At 37.2% G+C, this 20,011-nt stretch overlaps 1 protein-coding gene across 2 annotated transcripts in view; it reads left to right on the forward strand.

The window, feature by feature from the left end:
- UACA (uveal autoantigen with coiled-coil domains and ankyrin repeats) overlaps positions 1-20,011 on the forward strand; it is a 131,805-nt gene that overhangs the window by 75,806 nt on the left and 35,988 nt on the right. For both annotated transcript variants that reach the window (XM_084884932.1, XM_084884933.1), the window contains exons 3-5: positions 7,030-7,118; positions 15,558-15,622; positions 16,422-16,479. In XM_084884932.1, coding sequence (XP_084741058.1) covers positions 7,030-7,118; positions 15,558-15,622; positions 16,422-16,479 — 212 coding nt within the window. The remainder of the gene's footprint in view (positions 1-7,029; positions 7,119-15,557; positions 15,623-16,421; positions 16,480-20,011) is intronic.

Raw genomic sequence — 20,011 nt, forward strand, 5'->3', positions numbered from 1 at the left:
TGCTGTCTTCATAGAAGGAGTTTGGAAGTGTTCCTTCCTCTTGAATTTTTTGGAATAGGTTTTAGTTCTTCCTTGAATGTTTGGTAAAACTCCCCTGTGAAGCCATCTGGCCCTGGGCTTTTGTTTGCTGGAAGCTTTTTGATGACTGTTCCAATTTCTTTCCAAGTTACTGTTCTATTGAGATTTATAGATTCTTCCTGATTGAGTTTTGGTAGGGTGTATTTCTCTAGGAATTTATCCATTTCCTCCATGTTGTTCAGTTTGTTGGAATAGAGTTGTTAGTAGTATTTTGTAACAATCCGTTATATTTCAGTAGTGTCTGTTGTTATTTCACCTCTTTCATTTCTGATTTTGTTTATTTGAGTCCTCTCTCTTTGTTTCTTGATTACCCTGGCTAGAGGTTCATCTATCTTGTTTATTCTTTCAAAGAACCAGCTCTTGGTTTTGTTGATCTTATGTATTGTTTCTTTGGTCTCTATGTTGTTTATCTCTGCTCTGATTTTTGTTATTTCCTTCCTTCTGCTTACACTGGGTTTTTCTTGTTGCTCTTTTTCTAAGTTAGATCATTTGTTACCATTTTTTCTAGTTTTTTGCAATAGGCTTGTAGGGATATGAATTTCCCTCTCAAAACTGCTTTTGCTGTGTTCCATAAATTTTGGATTGTTGTGTTTTCATTGTCATTTGTTTCCAGGATGTTTTTAATTTCTTCCTTGATTTCTCTGGTAACCCAGTCCTTGTTTAATAACATGCTGTTTAGTCTCCATGTGTTTGATTTCTTTGGATTATTTTTATTGTAGTTAATTTCCAGTTTTATGCCACTGTGATCTGAGAAGATGCTTGATATGATTTCTATCGTTTTGAACTTGAAGAGACTTTGCCTATGTCCCAAAATGTAGTCTATCTTTGAGAATGTCCCATGTGCGCTTGAGAAGAATGTATATTCTGTGGCTTTGGGGTGGCGTGTTCTGAAGATGTCGATTAATTCCATCTGGTCTAGTGAGTCATTTAGGATTGATATTTCTTTGCTGACTTTTTGTTTAGTTGATTTGTGGAAGGGTGACAGTGGGGTATTAAAATCTCCTACTATGATTGTATTGCTATTAATCTCTCCCTTAATGTCCTCCAGCAGTTTTTTTTATGTAGTTGGGTGCTCCTTATTTGGTGCACATATATTTACCAGGTTTTTTTCTTCTTGTTGGATTGCTCCCTTTAGTATTATGAAGTGGCCTTCATTATCTCTTGTTATGTCCTTCACTGTGAGACCTAATTTGTCAGACATAAGTATTGCTACTCCAGCTTTTTTTTCATTTCCATTTGCCTGGAAAACCTTTTTCCATCCCTTCCCCCTCAGTCTGTGTGCGTCTTTTTTTCTGAGGTGGGTTTCTTGTAGACAACAGATGTATGGGTCTTGTTTTCTTATCCAATCTGTTACCCTATGTGTTTTGATTGGAGCATTCAATCCATTTCAATTTAAGGTTATTATTGATAGGTACTCATTTCACGCCATTTTTATCCTATACCCGTGTTCCTTCTTCACTTCCTATTTCTTTATTTTTACAGTTGACCCTTTAGCATTTCTTGCAATCCTGGTTTGTTGGAGATAAATTCCTTCAGTCTTTTTTTGTCTGTGAAGCTCCTGATTTCCCCTTCAATTTTGATTGATAGCCTTGCTGGGTACAGTATTCTTGGATTCAGACCCTTCCTTTGCATGACTTTGTATATTTCATCCCATTCCCTTCTGGCCTGATAAGTTTATATTGAGAAATCAGTTGCTAGTTTGATGGGGGTTCCTTTGTATGTAACTTTCTGCCTCTCTCTGGCTGCTTTTAAGATTCTTACTTTGTAGTCGTTGTTTGCCAATTTAATTATAATGTGCCTAGGCATCTGTCTTCTGGGATTCATTTTGCTTGCGACTCTGAGAGCATCTTTGATTTGTGTGGGTTTTTTCTTCTCTATCTCAGGAAAGTTTTCTGTCATTATTTCTTGAAATACTTTTTCCATGTCCACCTCAGTTTCCTTTCCTTCTGGAACCCCTATTTTTCGAATATTATTTTGTTTTGTATTGTCTCAAAGCTCCCGTAGGCTCTCCTCCTGTTTTTTAATCTTTTCTTTTTGAAGCCACTCTACTTGGGTATTTTTTTCCATCTTGTCTTCTAGCTCACTGATGTGGTCCTCTGCTTCATCTAGTCTACTCTTGATGCTTTCTATTGAGTTCTTCAGGGTAGCGATGTCATTTTTCATTTCTTCTTGGTTCTTCTTCAATTCTTCTTGGTTCTTCTTCAATTCCTCATGGTACTTCCTCATTTCTTCTTTGTTATTGTCAAATTTCTCTTCCATTCTTTTTAGCCATCCTAGTATCATTACTCTGAATTCTTGCTCTGGTAGGCTGCTTGCCTCTGGCTCGTTTACTTCCTTTTCTGGTGATGCCTGCTTTTCTTTCATGTGCAGGCTATTTTTTTGTCTCCCCATGGCCTCTCTTTTCAGGATGTCTGGTTATGTGGTGTTCCTTCTCCTACGTTGATTTATAGGCACAAAATACAACACTACCTGTTACAACACAAGGGGCACTTAAAGGAATGTATTTACGATATTAATAACTTCTAATAAAGGTGACCACTAGAGAAAGGCAAATTAGGGGATAGGAGATAAGGAAGAAAGGTAAAAATAAAATAAAGACAAATTTAAAAAATAAAAATAAAAAAGAGGGATAAAGAGATAGAAAAAGAAGAAAAAAATGTAATGACAAAACGAAGTTGGAAAACAGGGAAAAAAGAAAAAAGAGAGAGAGAGAGAGAGAGAGAGAGAGAGAGAGAGAGGGAGGGAGGGAGGGAGGGAGGGAGGGGGAGAGAGGGAGAGAGAGAGAGAGAGAGAGAGAGAGAGAGAGAGAGAGAAACACACGGAGAGAGAGAGAAGAAGCAGATTAAGAGAGAAATGGGAAACAAACTATATATACATATGTGGAGAAAATTCCCATAGAACAACCACTAATCCCAGCCAATGCCAGCAACAATACTTGGAGATTAATACAAACTACAATATTCACTATTATTAAGTAAGGCTATGATATACAGAAGTAAAAAGGAAACGAAAACAAAGGATTTTTTAAAAAAATACAAAGCAACTATAACAACACAGGAATACACATAACAATTTCCCTAAAAAGCATAAAAATTAACAATAATCAACATTCACGCAAACAATGACAAAAGGATAGAGAGAACAGTTTTTTTTTGTTTTGTTTTGATTTGTTTTTACCTAGTTAATATAGTGCATCGAGTGGTATTTATACACTTGGATCAGGGGTTGGAACTTAGATCTATAAGTATAGTGAGAGCTTTAGCAGGGGGTATACCGAAAGAATAGAGGAAAATCTAAAGCCGAAAAGGGATAGGATAAGCAGGAGACTAAAAGGGTTAAGTTTAGTAAGAGAGTGATGGTGTAAAGGTCAAGTTGAGATAGAGTTGAACGATGCTATAGTAGAGATTAAAATAGAATGAAGATCACTCCCAATGTAAAATAATAAAATGGAACTGGAGAGAAAAAAAGAAGAAAAAAAAGAAGAAGAAAAAGGATACAAAAATTGCAAAATAGCAGTAGTAATGGTGATGATTGAGTTTGAAAAATGTAATAATTGAAAAGGTAAAATCAAGTAAGGAAAAAAGTAAAAAAATTGTTTCTTAAGTAAAAGATGTAAAAAATGAAAATTAAATAAAGAATAGTAAAATTAGCATAAAAATGTCCAGTAGTGGTCATTCACTTTCTCTGTTAATGTATTTGGCACGCCTGATTCTCGGACCAGACAGTCTTGCAGTTCCCAGCGTTCCACTGCACCTCAGTTTTGTAAGGCAGTCCTTAATTTTAAGTAGGCTATATCTTAGTTATTTGTGTCCATTTATTTTTTATTAATTAAAAGTAAAGAAAAAAAATGGCAGTTTGTAATTCAGCCCTTAGGTAGCAGTGTTTCTGGTTTGACCTCCCAGTCTTTTTGGTTGCTCTGGCCTTCTTTCTCTATGGCTCTAGCTGGCAGAGTGCCAACTGGCCCGCAGACTATCTCCTCTGGCTCCAATCCCTTGTTTCCAGGAAGGCAATTTCCCCCTGCAGTCCCCAGGATATACCCAACTGGGCAGTACTTCCCTAGTATTCAGAAGCAAGGGGGTGAAGGGGATCAGGCGCCAAGGTGTCCAGATGTTCCTCCCTTGGCAGGACAGCCCCGATTCTTAACAATCTGTCCCGTGTCCCTTGGCGTTTTAAAAAAAAGTTCGGCTTCTGGGGAAGATTACACCAACCCCGCACTGGATGTCGCTGGGCAGGATTCTCGCTGCAGCCTTCTTTGGTCGCATCTCGGCGCGGGCTGCCGCAAGGGCGCTCCCCGACTACAGTGGAGGCTGGGCCTTGCAGGAGCTCCGCGGCTACCGTCGGGACCCAGAACCCTCACGCTATCCCCGTAAACTCTGACCTTTCCGTGGGTGATTGAAGAACTCCCTTGAATCCATGTGTTTGCTCCGATTGGGGCGTCACAGCCGCTCGATGGTCTCCTCTGGTGTGGGTTTTCCAGGCCTCAGAGAAGATCCTTCTTTCCTGGTAAGATGGCACAGCCTTCCCTCTGAGCCCATAGCTCTGGGAGAGGTCGCCGCCGCCGCCGCAGTGCTGGCTGCTTGGTCTCATCCTGTCCAGCGGACCCTTCCTTACCTTCCTTTAGAGTTCCGCTGCCCCTTAGCTGCCAATCAACATTTCCTGAGCGACGCAGACGCTGCTTTTATCTGTTCTGGGGCCAGGGTCAGAACAAGTTCATCTGTACGGTCGCCATCTTCCTCCAACATTATCAGCATTTTAATTCTTGTAAAATGAGAATTTATCTAACTCTTAAGAGTACTATATATTACTTTTATCAGAAATACCACTTTCTCTCTAATGTAAATTGTACCAAATCTTTTTAATTAGTAGTTCTTGGTCTTTAGTTTGCATTTATATCCATCATAGAGATGCATGACTGAATGTTGTAATATCTTAAAGTGAATTTGTAAACTCCAGATTTTGTCTCTAAGCATTCAGTTATTCACATATTTGAGGGCTCATCATCTGACTGGGTTGCATCTGGGAACATAATAGGAAACAAAACAGACCAAAATACTTGCTTTTATGAAGTTTATAGTTGAGTGTGAAGAGATTGATAGACTATAAAGAAAATAAATCCTGAATTTATATGTTACATTTCAAAATGTGTAATTCTATATAGAGTAATAAAGGTGGGATTGGAAACTGGAGTACTGAGGTTTCAGGGAATGGGGAAATATAAGTCCTTTAAATGATGTGGTCAGGAAATACCCCTGATGAGAAATTCGGAGTGTTTCTGTATCTAGGCACCTTTTAAGCAATTACTCATTTTTTTTATCTTCTGCCATTTCCACAGTGGTTATTGTTTAGGACCTCATTTCTCTTAAAACCTGATGTCTCACTTGCCAACAAGTCTTATTGTATTTATTTACCAGTTTAGATTTGGTGGAGAATAGTTAATGTAAGTTCTATATATTTAATACAAAAAAAAAATGCTATCAATCAGTTATACAGATCCATGAGCAAAAGGAAGAATTAATGGTAGTCATTGATATTTTTGGAGAAGAAGATACCATTTCTTTTATGGTTTTTAAGTGTAATTTAGTTTGTTGTTTTAAAGACTTTTCTGTTCTAGCCGAAACCGGTTTGGCTCAGTGGATAGAGCGTCAGCTTGCGGACTGAAGGGTCCCGGGTTCGATTCCAGTCAGGGGCATGTACCTTGGTTGCGGGCACGTCCCCAGTATGGGGTGTGCAAGAAGCAGCTGATTGATGATTCTCTCTCATTGATGCTTCTAACTCTCTATCCCTCTCTTTCTCTCTGTGAAAAATCAATAAAATATATTTAAAAATAATAATAATAATGATGATAAAAGACTTTTCTATTCTAGGTTTAATGTGATAATTTTAAAAAGAATTGATAACTTTTTGATGAGTCTTTGGCCTTAATATTCTGCTGTAACTTTATTTGTTTGGACAGTCTAAGTATATTTAAAACTAAGCAAATTAGATATTTAATTTGTTACATTTACTAGTATATCACTGCTGATAGGAAATTTTCAGTGTGTTTATTAAGTTTCAAGCACCAGTGCCTTCTACTGAAATAATAAAGTATAGAGTTAATGATGTATAGTACATATTTTCTATTATTAAGACTACTAGAGGCCTGGTGCATGAAATTCATGTATGGGGGGATATCCCTCAGCCCAGCCTGCACCCTCTCTAATTTGGGACCCCTTCAGGGATCTCCAACCTCCCATTTAGGATCAGGCCTAAATGGGCAGTCAGACATCCCTCTCACAATCCAGGACTGCTGGCTCCCAACAGCTCGCCTCCCTGCCTTCCTGATTGCCCCTTACTGATTCTGCCTGTCAGCCTGATCATCCCCTTACCACCCACTTGCCAGCCTTATTGCCCCTAACTGCTCTCCCCTACAGGCCTAGTCACCCCTAACTGCCCTCCCCTGCAGGCCTGGGTCCCCCTCAACTGCCCTTTCCTGCAGGCCCGGTCACCCCCAACTTCCCTCCTCTGCCAGCCTGGTCACCCCTAACTGCCCTCCCCTGCAGGCTTGATCACTCCCAACTGCCCTCTCCTGCTGGCCATCTTGTGGCGGCCATATTGTGTTCACATGGGGGCAGCCATCTTTGGCCACATGGGGGTAGCCATCTTAATCTTGTGTGTTGGAGTGATGGTCAATTTGTATGTTGCTCTTTTATTAGATAGGATTAAATATTAGAATTTTCCATTGGTCCTAAGGAGGTATTTCTAGAAAGTATTGGCCCCTTATATATATTTGGGTTAAAATGAGTTTTTCAGTATATGGGATATTTTTTTTTTTCTTGTATTAAATATATAGGAGTTCTAGCCTTTAAAATGTTTGTGTGTGTGTGTGTTTTGAATAAAAGGTGACATCAGTGTAACATTTAAGTTGACTTTTGGTAGTTTTATGGTATAATAAATATTTTCTTTTTTTTTTAGCTTCCATGTGGTAGCCTCAAAGGGTAATCTTGAGTGTTTGAATGCCATCCTTGTAAATGGAGTTGATATTACAACCAGTGACACTGCAGGTATGTTTGCCTCCATAGTCAATTACAAAACAGAAAGATACAAGCATTGTCTAATTTTCTTATTCAGACCTAAATGTGATTTTAAAAGAGAAGTTCTTAATCTTCTGTTTTTTTTTAAGTAGTTGAGAAAATATTTACTTCTGAGATATCATGAGGGAGAGGTCAAGTATAGTAATCCTTTATGAAAAGGATTACTGAACTGATGAGCAGTTGAAGACCTGAAGTCCAGTGTTAGTCTTGGTAGTGTTACAGTATCTTAAAATCTCAGGTTTTGAGGAACCATTCAGGGCCATTTAGTTTATATTCATTCTGTTCAGTATATGAATCCTCTGTGATGTAAAGTCATTTGGCATTTGATTGGATGTGCTGTGTGATGGGGAACTAACTGCCTTATAACAATAAGAGTATTACCAAGAATGATCATAACAAGAATGGCTGACACTTACATAACATGGAAGTGCTTATAGGTACTCACTCCTTGTATCCCTACATCATCCCAATGAGGCTGTGAGGCACTGGGTCCTTAAGTGGATACGTCTCTGTCAGAGTCTGTGTTCTTAATTATTATGCCTCACAAAGAAACCTGTTTTATGTTTGGCTAGCTAAGTACATAAAAAAATTACTTCTTGTAGATATATCCCTTACCACAATTTCTTCTAAATTTAGTAATACCTATATTTGTCTTTTAAAATCTTACAATGTGCCGAAGCCGGTTTGGCTCAGTGGTAGAGCGTCGGTCTGCGGACTGAAAAGTCCTGGGTTCGATTCCGGGCAAGGGCCTGTACGTTGGTTGCGGGCACATCCCCGGTGGGGGGTGTGCAGGAGGCAGCTGGTCGATGTTTCTAGCTCTCTATCTCTCTCCCTTCCTCTCTGTAGAAAAATCAATAGAATATATTAATAAATAAATAAATAAATAAATAAATAAATAAATAAATAAAATCTTACAATGTAAGTCTTTGTGCACATCACTAGGTAGACCTTTAAGTATTTGAACACAACTATTGCTTTTCTTCAATGAGTATGTTAGTTTTCTATTCATTAAGATGATTGTTCTCAGTTCTCTGGGACTCTTGATAGCTTATTTCTCTGGATTTCTACTTTGTTATTTATTTAAATATGAGGTGACCTAGAACAGAGAATTTCCTTAAAAACTGTAATATTTTATTCTATGAGGTCATTCTTGTACAAATAAATACATTCCTATTGTGCCAGGACCGGGCAGTTTTGAGAACCATGGCTTGGTAATACAGCTTGATATCTGGTTCTCTCCAGCTTTGTTCTTCTTTCCCAGGATTGCTGTGGCTATTCAGGGTCTTTTTTTATTCCATACTAGCTGTACCTGGCCACATGTTGCTGTGGCTCTGTCTGATTAAATGGAAAAGAAAGAAAAGAGAAAGCACAATATTTCTAATATGTTCAATTTCACAGTGCTTGTAGGTATACAATATTTTTTGTTGTTCCATTGTCTGTGCAGATATAGAGATTGTCTGGTTTGCTGACTCTAGAACATGCAACATATAATTGTCCATGTGAGAAGCAATCCTGTCTAGATCTAAACTGCACAATTCTAAAGATTGGCCCTGAGCTTTGTTGAGGTGATTGCAAACGCCAATCGAATTGGGAATTCCAATCTCTTATATTGAAATGGCATATCCTTGGAATCATAGGAATGCGAGGAATGAGGACATCTTCACCTTTGAAAGGTCTTATCAAGATTGTTGCTGAAACCAGTTTGGCTCAGTGGATAGAGCATCAGTCTGCGGACTGAAAGGTCCCAGGTTCAATTCTGGTCAGGGGCATGTACATTGGTTTCGGGCACATCCCCAGTAGGGGGTGTGCAGGAGGCAGCTGGTCAATGATTCTCTCTCATCAATGTTTCTAACTTATATCTATCCCTCTCTCTTCCTCTCTGTGAAAAAATTAATAAAATATATTAAAAAAAAAAAAAAAGATCGTTGCTTCTAAGAAGCTGCTCATCAATTGTTTTACTGCAATCCGCTTGCCTTTGCAAAGCTTTGGCTGGTTGATATTTCACAACATGATATTTGGTAGGCCGGTTTTCAGTTGCAGTAGGTGCAGTGGCATCCCTGGCAGATTGAGTGAATTCAAAAATTCTGTTGGATAAGTAACCGCTTCATCTGCTTCCACAACAGTGACGGACTTATATGTGACTGCCTCGCTTTGAATGTTAGACTGAAAAATATTGTTAAGTTTGTAGATATCTTTGTTCTTGGATGCAAGAATAGCTCATTCATTCAGCCAATCGTGATTCTTATAATTGGTTTGAATATTGTGAAATACTTTTTCAACCAATTCTTCTTTTGATGTCACTAAATTGCAGAAGTTATGAGGCAATGAAATTCATCCTGAGATCAGATCAACCAGCACCTTTCCATTCCAAATTTCCAGCAATTGATGTGAGAATATCTCAGCTGAACGATCATTTTGCCGCTAGACATGCATAATTGTACTTAATTTTAACGTCTTAGGTGTCCTCACAAAGTAGAGCACATGTGTCAAACACAAGGCCCGCGGGCCAAATCCAGCCCGCCAGGCCTTGCAATGTGGCCCGCACCGCGCTGTCATCACTGCACTCCGCTGTCAGTTTATGACATTGTCAGTTTATGACTGTTCAGTAAACCATTCGGCCCTCGATTTAGGCTGGATTTTAGATTTTGGCCCCTTCTCTGATTGAGTTCGACACCCCTAATAGGGTATTTCAGGCAAGCATTTATTTTGTTCACTGGTGTAGATCAAGGAATTACAGGTAATGTTTGCCTGAAATCTCCTGCAAGCAATATTAATGCAGTCCCAAATGGTCTGATGTTTCCATGCAAATCTTGCAATGATCGATCAAGAGCCTGGAGTGATTTTTTGTGCGCCATTGTGCATTCATCCCAAACAATAAGTTTGCATTTCTGCAGTACTTTTTCCGGATGCTTTGGAAATGTTGCACGAGGGAGTTTCAATGAATTGCATGTTCAATGGCAATTTCAAAGTGGAATGAGCAGTTCTTCCACCTGGTAGCAATGTCACAGGTATTCCGGACAACGCAAGAACTAAGGATATGTCATTTTGGGATCGAATTGCTACCAGAATCAATCTAATTAGGAACATTTAGATTGATGTTCCTAATTAGAACAATCTTCTTAGATGTTCCTCCTGGCACATCTAAGAAGATTTCTCCAACCCTGTTATTGACAGTTTGTATTGTTTGATCATAAATGCCTTTTTGCTCATTAGCTTAGGAATATTTGATTGCACAATGACAAAAGATTACCCGTGTTGTAATTTTGTTCATGACGCAATTCTACATCAAACGAAGCAGCAGCTGATCGATTTATGATGGCATTCCCAATTGATTGAGAACTTTGTTCGTGATATCTAAGCACAAATCTTCAATCATTATCAACATTGAAATGGAATTGTAAAATTGGAAATTTGGAAATCATAAATCGGAAATATTGAAATGGAATCGTAAAATATTTAGTATAGTGTGTGTTGCTTTTACATCAAACAGATAATGCTATTTTTCAAAAACAGCATGTTTTTAACCTGTAACAGGTGTGATATTTATATAATTGTAGGTATAAGGTATATAAAAACATGTGCATATTCAAATGCAAAATTGTGTCAAAATTTCAAAGCAATCAGTGAAAAACTTTTGGAGATTTAAGATTTTAAACAAATGAACATTTATATTTTTATTTATATAGATTAATTTTTTTTGAGAGTTCTAGATCTTTGAAGCATTCTGTTGGTATTTTAATGGGGATTGCATTGAATCTGTAGATTGCTTTGGGTAGTATGGACATTTTAAGATGTTGATGAACATAGTATGTTCTTCCATTTGTCATTTGTTGTTTTTTTGTTTTTGTTTTGTTTTGTTTTTTAATATATTTTATTGATTTTTTACAGAGAGGAAGGGAGAGGGATAGAGAGTTAGAAGCATTGATGAGAGAGAGTCATCAATCAGCTGCCTTTTTCACGCCCCCTACTGGGGACGTACCCACCACCAAGATACATGCCCTTGACCAGAATCGAACCCGGGACCTTTCAATCCGCAGGCCGACGCTCTGTGTTCTTCCATTTGTTTATGTCTTCCTCCATCTCTTTTCCCAATGTCCTGTAGTTTTCCGAGTCTTTTACCTCCTTAGTTAAATTTATTCCTAAGAATCTTAATTTTTTGGGTGCAATGGTAAATGGGATTGTTTTTTTTTATTTTCTCTTCCTTTGAGTTCATTATTGGTGTATAAAAAGGCCATAGATTTCTGGGTGTTAATTTTGTATTCTGCTACATTGCCAAATTCATTTATTAGGTCGAGCAGTTTTTTTATGGAGTATTTGGGGTTTTCTATGAATAGTATCATGTCATCTGCCAATAAGGACAGTTTTACTTCTTCTTTTCCAATTTGGAGGCCTTTTATTTCTTCTTGTTGTCTGATTGCTATGGCTAGCACTTCCAGTACTATATGAAACAGGAGTGGTGAAAGTGGTCATCCTTGTTTTGTTCTGTTCTCAGGGGAAATGAGTTTAATTTTTGCCCTGGAACAGAACAGAGAACCCAGGAATTGACCCAAACCATTGTGCTCAATTAATATTTGACAAAGGAGGCAAGAGCATACAATGGAGTTAAGACAGTCTCTTCAGTAAATGGTGCTGGGAAATTTGGTCAGATACATGCAAAAAAATCAAAGTAGATCACCATCTTATACCATACACAAAAAGAAACTCAAAATGGCTAAAGGACTTAAATTGTAAAAATTCTACAAGATTCCAGAGGCAGCAAAATAGCAGACATATGTCGTAGTAATAACTACTGACAAAGCTCCTAGGGCAGTGGAGACTAAGGAGCAAATAAACAAATGAGATTACATCAAAATAAAAAGCTTCTGCACAGCAAAAGGAAAAATCAACAAAACAACAAGAATGGGAGAACATATTTGCCAATGATATTTCAGATAAGGGTTTAATCTCCAAAATTTACAGATAACTCATACAACTTAACAAAAGGAAGATGAACAATCTAAAAAATGGGCAAAGGAGCTAAATAGACACTTTTCGAAAGAACATACAGAAGGCCAAGAAACATATGAAAACATGCTCAAAGTCACTAATTATCCAAGAGATGCAAATCAAAACAACTATGAGATACCATCTCACACCTGTCAGAATGGCTATATCAACAAATCAACAAACGATAAATGCTAGAGAAGATGCAGAGAAAAAGGAACCCTCCTGCACTGCTGGTGGGAATGCAGACTGGTGCAGCCATTTTGGAGAACAGTATGGTATTTCCTTAAAAACTTAAAAATGGAACTCCTATTTAACACAGTAATGCCACTTCTAGGATTCTATCTCCGGAAAACAGAAACACTAATCAGAAAGGATTTATGCACCCCTATGTTCATAGCAGCACAATTTACAATATCTAACATTTGGAAACAGCCTAAGTGCCCATTTGCAGATGAGTGGATTAGAAAACTGTGGTACATCTATACAATGTAATACTACTATGCAGTAAAAAAGAAGGAATTCTTACCATTTGCAATAGCATGGATAGAATTGGAGAGCATTATGCTAAGCGAAATGATCCAGTCAGAGAAAGGTAAATATCACATGATCTCACTCATACATGGGATATAATGTTCAACATAATTTGATGAACAGGAATAGATCCAGAGACAAATGGCAGGGAGTGAGGTTAGAGAACAGCCAAATGACTTGTATGCATGGATATTAGCATAACCAATGGACATAGCCATTGGGGTGGTGGAGGCTTGCCCGGGTAGGAATGGCTGAATGGGAGGTAGGTTTAGTGGGGAAAATGGAGACATATATAAAACTTTAGACAATAAAAAGAAAAAAAATATACATTCCTATTATCCAGACCTGTGTTTAGTAATGCAGGGAGTGAGAAGGAGAGTGAGAGATATCACAATTGAGTTAATAATTGAAATCTTTACTAAACTAAATATATATTAAATTCTAAATATATTAAATTCTAAATTGAAGACCAAACTATTTATTTACCACCTTTGAAGGACAAAAGAATTTGTGTTACTTATATATGCATTCCATTGATTTAGAGGAATATTTATTTTTAGAAACTTGAACTAACTATACCTCTGTAGAAATCTTAAGACTTTTTACATTTGTGCTGATTCAAGTGTCTTGACAGGTACTAACCTGTTTTTTAAGTAGTTTTTGTTTTGCTTTGTTTTGTTTTGTCTGTGATTCTTTCCTTTGTGGACATTTTTGCTTAGTGGTCAATCTAGTAACTTTTTTTTTTTTTTAAATATATTTTATTGATTTTTTTACAGAGAGGAAAAGAAAGTGATAGAGAGTTAGAAACATTGATCAGCTGCCTCTTGCACACCCCCTACTGGGGAAGTGCCTGCAACCAAGGTACACGCCCTTGACTGGAATCGAACCTGGGACCTTTCATTCTGCCAACGCTCTATCCACTGAGCCAAATCGGTTTCAGCAATCTAGTAACTTTTGCCCTCCCTCCTTTGTTGGTCAGGCTCAAATGCCTTCCCAAACTCAGCAGATATAATTTCATACTCTCTGTTCCAACATACCTGGCTTAACTTTGTCTTTTGCTTTTGATGTTATTTAGTAGTACTTTTATTTGCTCTGTTTTATTGTGCTTCTCCTTAAAGTTGTTCTTTCCTGAGTACACGGACCTTGTCTCAGTTGTTATTATATCGTTTGTTATGATCTAGATCTGAATATTTGATTTTAAGATTTTTGACTAAAATATATTTATGTATTTTATCTTAATTGCTTTATTTTTGAGCAAAGTGAAAGTATGTTTTAAAAAAAAGATTTCAAGTTAATGTGATTTTGAGGTATTTGTGATCTGGGTTTTACCAGGTTATGTACCTTTAGTATAATTCACAGTAGTGAGCTTTAGATCTGATAGTTCTTTGATTTTTCACTGCTCTGTCTCAAGTGGCTGGATTTGAATTTCTGTAAGAAAAGACTTGATTTGACATTTTTTGTGACTAAGTTTCTGTGGCATTTTGTTGAACACCAGGGACTGTCCCCACTGTGCCTACTCCCACCATTCCAGTTCATACAGTTTCTTATTGACAGTTATTATAGTTACTTTTTACAGTGTAAAATGTCTTTAGGAAACTTGTCCATAAATAATAGCAAATTAAAATTTGAAATCATCACTCCAACTTATTTGTAAGTAGAGAATCTCTTGTATCTGTACCTGTGTAAACACCTGGACTCATTGTTTTCTGTTCTTCAACCTGCTTAGTTAGCTGCTACACAGAAGTGATCAGACTCAAGAAAACTTACTACTTATCTAAACTTATATAAAAGTGAATGAGAGTTAAAAGTAAATTTATTTATTCAGGATGAACAGAACATAAAATACTTTTTTCTAGCAAAAAGTTCTAGTTGTGAAGTGCAATTGTTTGTAAGGAAATTTGTGAATTTAGAGAGAAATTGAGAGCATTAAAGAACGAAAGGAGGAATATCTTGATGAAACCCTTATAGTTTTCACTGTTAAAGAGAGATGTTTGGGTAAAGAAGTATATTTAGGAGGTAGAACATTTTCTGCAAATTTACCTTTTTCTTTTCTTTTTTTTTTTTTAAATATATTTTTTATTGATTTCTCACAGAGAGGAAGGGAGAGGGACAGAGAGTTAGAAACATCCATGAGAGAGAAACATCGACCAGCTGCCTCCAGCACACCCCCCATCGGGGATGTGCCCGCAACCAATGTACATGCCCTTGACAGGAATCAAACCTGGGACCTTTCAGTCCACAGACCAACACTCTATCCACTGAGCCAAACCAGTTTCGGCCAAATTTACCTTTTTCAATATTCAGAGTTAACCTTTCAGATTATCTGCCCTCCTCCTTATAATTTTCTTTAAATTGCACATTTTAACACACATAGTTGAACATTACTGATTTTCAGAGACAAAGCCTTTTAATTAACTGAATTATAGTTAAAGCATGGAAATTACAGAATACCCTTTCTTTGACTTCTATCTCTTAACTTCCTCTATTTTAGAATCCATGCTGCCTATATGGAAATGTTATGAAAATTCTTGGTATCTTTCTCTTCTTTTTTACTCATCCTCTTTTTCCTTTTCTCTTTTCTTCCTCTTTCTCTTTCTTCTTTGCTGTGCCAATATTTAATTATTTACTCTGTCTCAGGTACTGCTAGAGATACAGGGCAAATAAGACAAAGTGCTTGTTCTTCATGCATTTGTATGTTTAAATTTTCTTCCTACTTTCATTGTTTTGGTGTGTACTGGGTTGATATCTTATCAAAATATCAACCCAGATGAAACATCTTAGAAACTGAAAGCATGCTTACAAATCGAGTATCCTGTCAATTACTTTTGAAAAAATGAGTCACATTTCTATTATGGAAAAATTCACATGTATTTTAAATTATTTCTTTTATAGGAAGAAATGCTCTTCACCTGGCTGCAAAGTATGGACATGCATTATGCCTACAAAAACTTCTACAGGTAGTAAAAGTGGTTAATATTTTGGCTTTGTTATTTTAATTGCAAACAATAGATGTGTTTTTGGAATTTGAGATCAAAGAAAATAGTGGGCTAACTTTGACTATTAGCTTACATAATATTTTTTTCATCTTTTGTGAAAGAATGTGAACAATAAAGAGCAAAAACTCTGAGGGAAGTCAATTGCATAACTCAGTGTATTAAAAATAAATAACAAAAGACATGGCCTTCCTGTTGACTTTAGTTGGAGATTAGAATTTTCTGTTGTGTGGTATATGGCATAAGATAAATAAAGACAACATAGGATCTATCTATTTTTTAATAAACATTCATAACTTAAAATAAATACTATAAACACATGTTTATAGGCAGGCAGCCACAAAATTCTCTGAAGTAGTGGGCTGAGTTTTCAGGTAAAGGGTTCAATCACACATTTTCATAAACATTTTCACCATTAAGTTAAGCAGCAAAACTCATCTTTTTTTTATTCAGTTGTACAAGTTTCAATCCATGCTGGAAAAAAACATACAAAATTCAAACTATAATGTAGTTTATATGTACCAGGCTATTGTAATATACTGTATGTTTTCCTGTTTGGTGAGATATTATTAAATTTACAGGATAACATTATTACGTTTGTTTCATGTCAAAATATTTAGTGGCTTATCTAGACTTTTTGCTGTGGTTTTTTTTTTTCATAAATGGAATATTTTAAGATTAAATAACAGCTGTTCATTGGATTTCAGGTATTGAATTTTAAAATAAAACTCTTCTCAATGACAAAGTTTTTGTATTTTAACAGTACAATTGTCCCACTGAACATGCAGACCTGCAGGGAAGAACTGCACTTCATGATGCTGGTAAGCAAAGATTTCACTTGGACAGAAAGAAATACTTGTTAAAATGGCTGAACACTAGCCCTAACCAGTTTGGCTCAGTGAATACGGCGTTGGCCTGCAGACTGAAGGGTCCCAGGTTCAATTCCGGTCAAGGGCATGTACCTTGGTTGTGGGCACATCCCTAGTAGGGGGTGTGCAGGAGGCAGCTGATCGATGTTTCTCTCTCATCGATGTTTCTAACTCTCTATCCCTCTCTCTTCCTCTCTGTAAAGAAATCAATAAAATTTATTTTTTTTAAATGTGTGGAGAAATGGGATATTATAAATTTTTACTCAAATTTGAATATGTATATTTTTGGATTATACAGCTTAGAAAGATTCATTCAGTCAGTATTTACTGGTCAGTTTGCTAGATACTAGAAGTCCAAAGATGAATAAACCTGATCTCAGGGATCTCCAGTGGTAGGGGCTGAGATGGGAGGTGGCAGGGAGTGGATGGAGAGAGAGAGAGAGAGAGAGAGAGAGAGAGAGAGAGAGAGAGAGAGAGAGAGAGAGAGAGAGAGAGGGAGAGAGAGAGAGAGAGAAAGAGAATGAGAGAGAGAGAATGAGAGAATTAGTGAGTTAGTTTGGGAATTGGCAGGAGAAATGGGAGGAATATTTTTCTCTTTCATGAAAACTACATTTACCTAATTAACATGTCTGAAATTCATTTTTCTAATCTTCAAAATAAAGTTAAACCCAAGCCAGCATGGTTTAGTGGTTAAGCTTTGACCAGTGATCTAGAGGTCACGGTTCAATTCCTGGTCAGGGCACATGCTGGGATTGTGGGCTCGATCCCCAGTGTGGGGTGTGCAGGAGGCAGCTGATCAGTGATTCTCTCTCATCATTGAATGTTTCTGTCTCTCTTTCCCTCTCTCTTCCTCTCTGAAATCAGTTTTAAAAAGTGAAGTTAATACTACTGCAGTAAGTGGTTATGATTAAATAATGAATACAGCCTGGCATGTGGTAATTTCTTAATTAAGGGTGGTGGTGATTATTTGGTTAGAGGTATTAGTGCTGAATTTCATATCACTGTAATGTGCTATATTTTAAAAAAGATTTATACTAATCATTTCACAGACTTTATTACTCTTAGTTGTATATCTAAATTTATCTGTATTCTTTAGATGTCTTAAAATACTTGGATATTAAGTATTTTTAGAATGTAATGTTTGACCTGCCATCTGACTCTTTTAAGCCTGACACTCCTACAGTTTATTAGAAGGCCAGAAGGAAGGAAGGAAGGAAGGAAGGAAGGAAGGAAGGGACTTACCTTTCTTTGCACATATATGAACTATCTGCAGTAGATTAATATGTTTTGCATTAAACATGCATTATACTTCAAATTTCCTTCAAACTTTTATGCCTTAATTTTATTTCAATTTTTAAATATTTTTGTGCTTTTATAATAGTTTAATTTTTACACAATGCATTTTTCTATAGAATGGTATTATTTGCAAAGCATTATTATATACATTATCACTTAAGCCTCCTAATGACCCCTGTGAGTTGCTATAGATTTTATTTTTGTTAATCCTCACCAAAGGATATGTTTTACCATTGCTGTTTTAGAGACATTGGAGAGAAAGGAGGGAGGGAGGAGGGACGGAGAGAAAGAGAAGGAAGAAACATGGATGTGAGAGAGACACATTGATTGGTTGTCTCCTACATGTACCCTGACCAGGGCCTGGATCAAACTTGCAACCCAAGGTATGTATCCTTGATGAGGAATCCAACTGGAAACTGACACCGGCCAGGGCACTATAGATTTTATTTTTGCTGATAATTTTGTATTGCTGCTTAAATAAAAACAGTAGTTTAGATTCACAAGTGATGTGCTATCAAGATTTTATAGTTATGGAATCATCAAGACAAATTCACAAATTAAATTTAAAATAATTTAAAAAATTTATATTTGTAATCTAATTTGCTATGCTTAATGGGATTTCAAAAATGATTTTGCTGCTCTCTAAAGTATGAATATGACACATGATATTTCCGTTTTCTTATCACCTTTTCCTAGTTTTTAAAAAAATTAATCCAACATTTTTAATAATCACTTTTTAAAAATTATTTTAACTGTTTATTAGGGAAGATTTCAAACATGCATAAAGTTAGAATATTATATTAAAACACCCATACTCTTTTTGTTGTTTTTTTTTTGTTGTTGTTGTTGTTAACAGGATATTTTTTTCTATTGATTTTTAGAGTGGAAGGGAGAGGGAGAGACAGAAACATCAATATGAGAGAGATACATTAATTGCTTATCTTCCACGCACACATTGACCAGGGCTAAGGATCAAGCCTGCAATCGAGATACACGCTCCTGACTGGAATCGAACCTGAGACCCTTCAGTCCACAGGGCTGATGCTGTAACCACCGAGCACCAGCCAGGGCAAACACCTATACTCTTTATTCAGCTTAGACAATTATTAATATACTGTAGGCCACTTGCAGGAAGATTCCTGCAATAGGGCTTCCTGCTGCAGTTTCTGCTGCCCCGCCTGCTTCCCTCCCTTCTCCCCAATCTCGCTTGCTTGCTTATCCGCAGCTTTGCTTCCTTCTGCAATGCTTGGCTTCTTTCTATGTTGTCTTCAGTCTTCACTCTGGCCAGGATATGCAAATTAACTGCCATCTTGGTTGGGTTAATTTGCATACTCACCCTGATTGGCTGGTGGGTGTGGCTTGTGGGTGTAGCGAAGGTATGGTCAGTTTGTATGTTTCTCTTTTATTAGAGAGGACTAGAGGCCTGGTGCACGAATTTATGCACCAGTGGAGTCCCTTGGCCTAGCCTGCAGGATTAGGGGCTCTCCAACATCCACCGAGTGGTTCCAGATGGCAAGAGGGCTCAGGCCAGGCTGAAGGACCCCACCAATGCACAATTGGGGCCAGGGAGAGTTACTGGAGATTGGCCAGCCAGGGAGGGACAGTGGGAGGTCTCCAGGGCATATCTGGCCTATCTTACTCAATTCCCGATTGGCTGGACTCCAGAGGCAAGCTAACCTACTGGTCAGAGCATCTGCCCCTTGGTGGTCAGTGCACATCATAGCGTGCGGTTGAGTGGCCTTAGCATATCATTAGCATAGTATGTTTTGATTGGTTGAATGGCAGACTGGTCAACCAGACACTTAGCATATTAGGCTTTTATTATATAGAATAGTCAATTTTGGTTCATCTATATACCACCACATATTATTATCCCTTTCCATTGCAGTTTTTTGTTTTGTTTTGTTAATCCTTACCCAGGGAGAGAGAGAAACATTGATGTGACAGAGACATATCAGTTTGTTGCCTTATCCACTTGCTGTGTCTAGGGCTGGGATGGAATCTGCAACCAAGGTATGTGCTTTGACCAGGAATAGAACCTAAGACCTTTCAGTACCCTGACCAATGCTCTAACAACTGAGAGCACTAGTCAGGGCTCCACTGGCATATTCTATATTAAATTCAAGACATCATAAATTATATTCATAAATAATTCAATTTGTATCTCCAAAAGATAATTCTATTTTGT

This window comes from Pipistrellus hanaki (assembly GCF_964339955.1).
Source record: "Pipistrellus hanaki genome assembly, chromosome: 1".
NCBI classification, from domain to species: domain Eukaryota; kingdom Metazoa; phylum Chordata; class Mammalia; order Chiroptera; family Vespertilionidae; genus Pipistrellus; species Pipistrellus hanaki.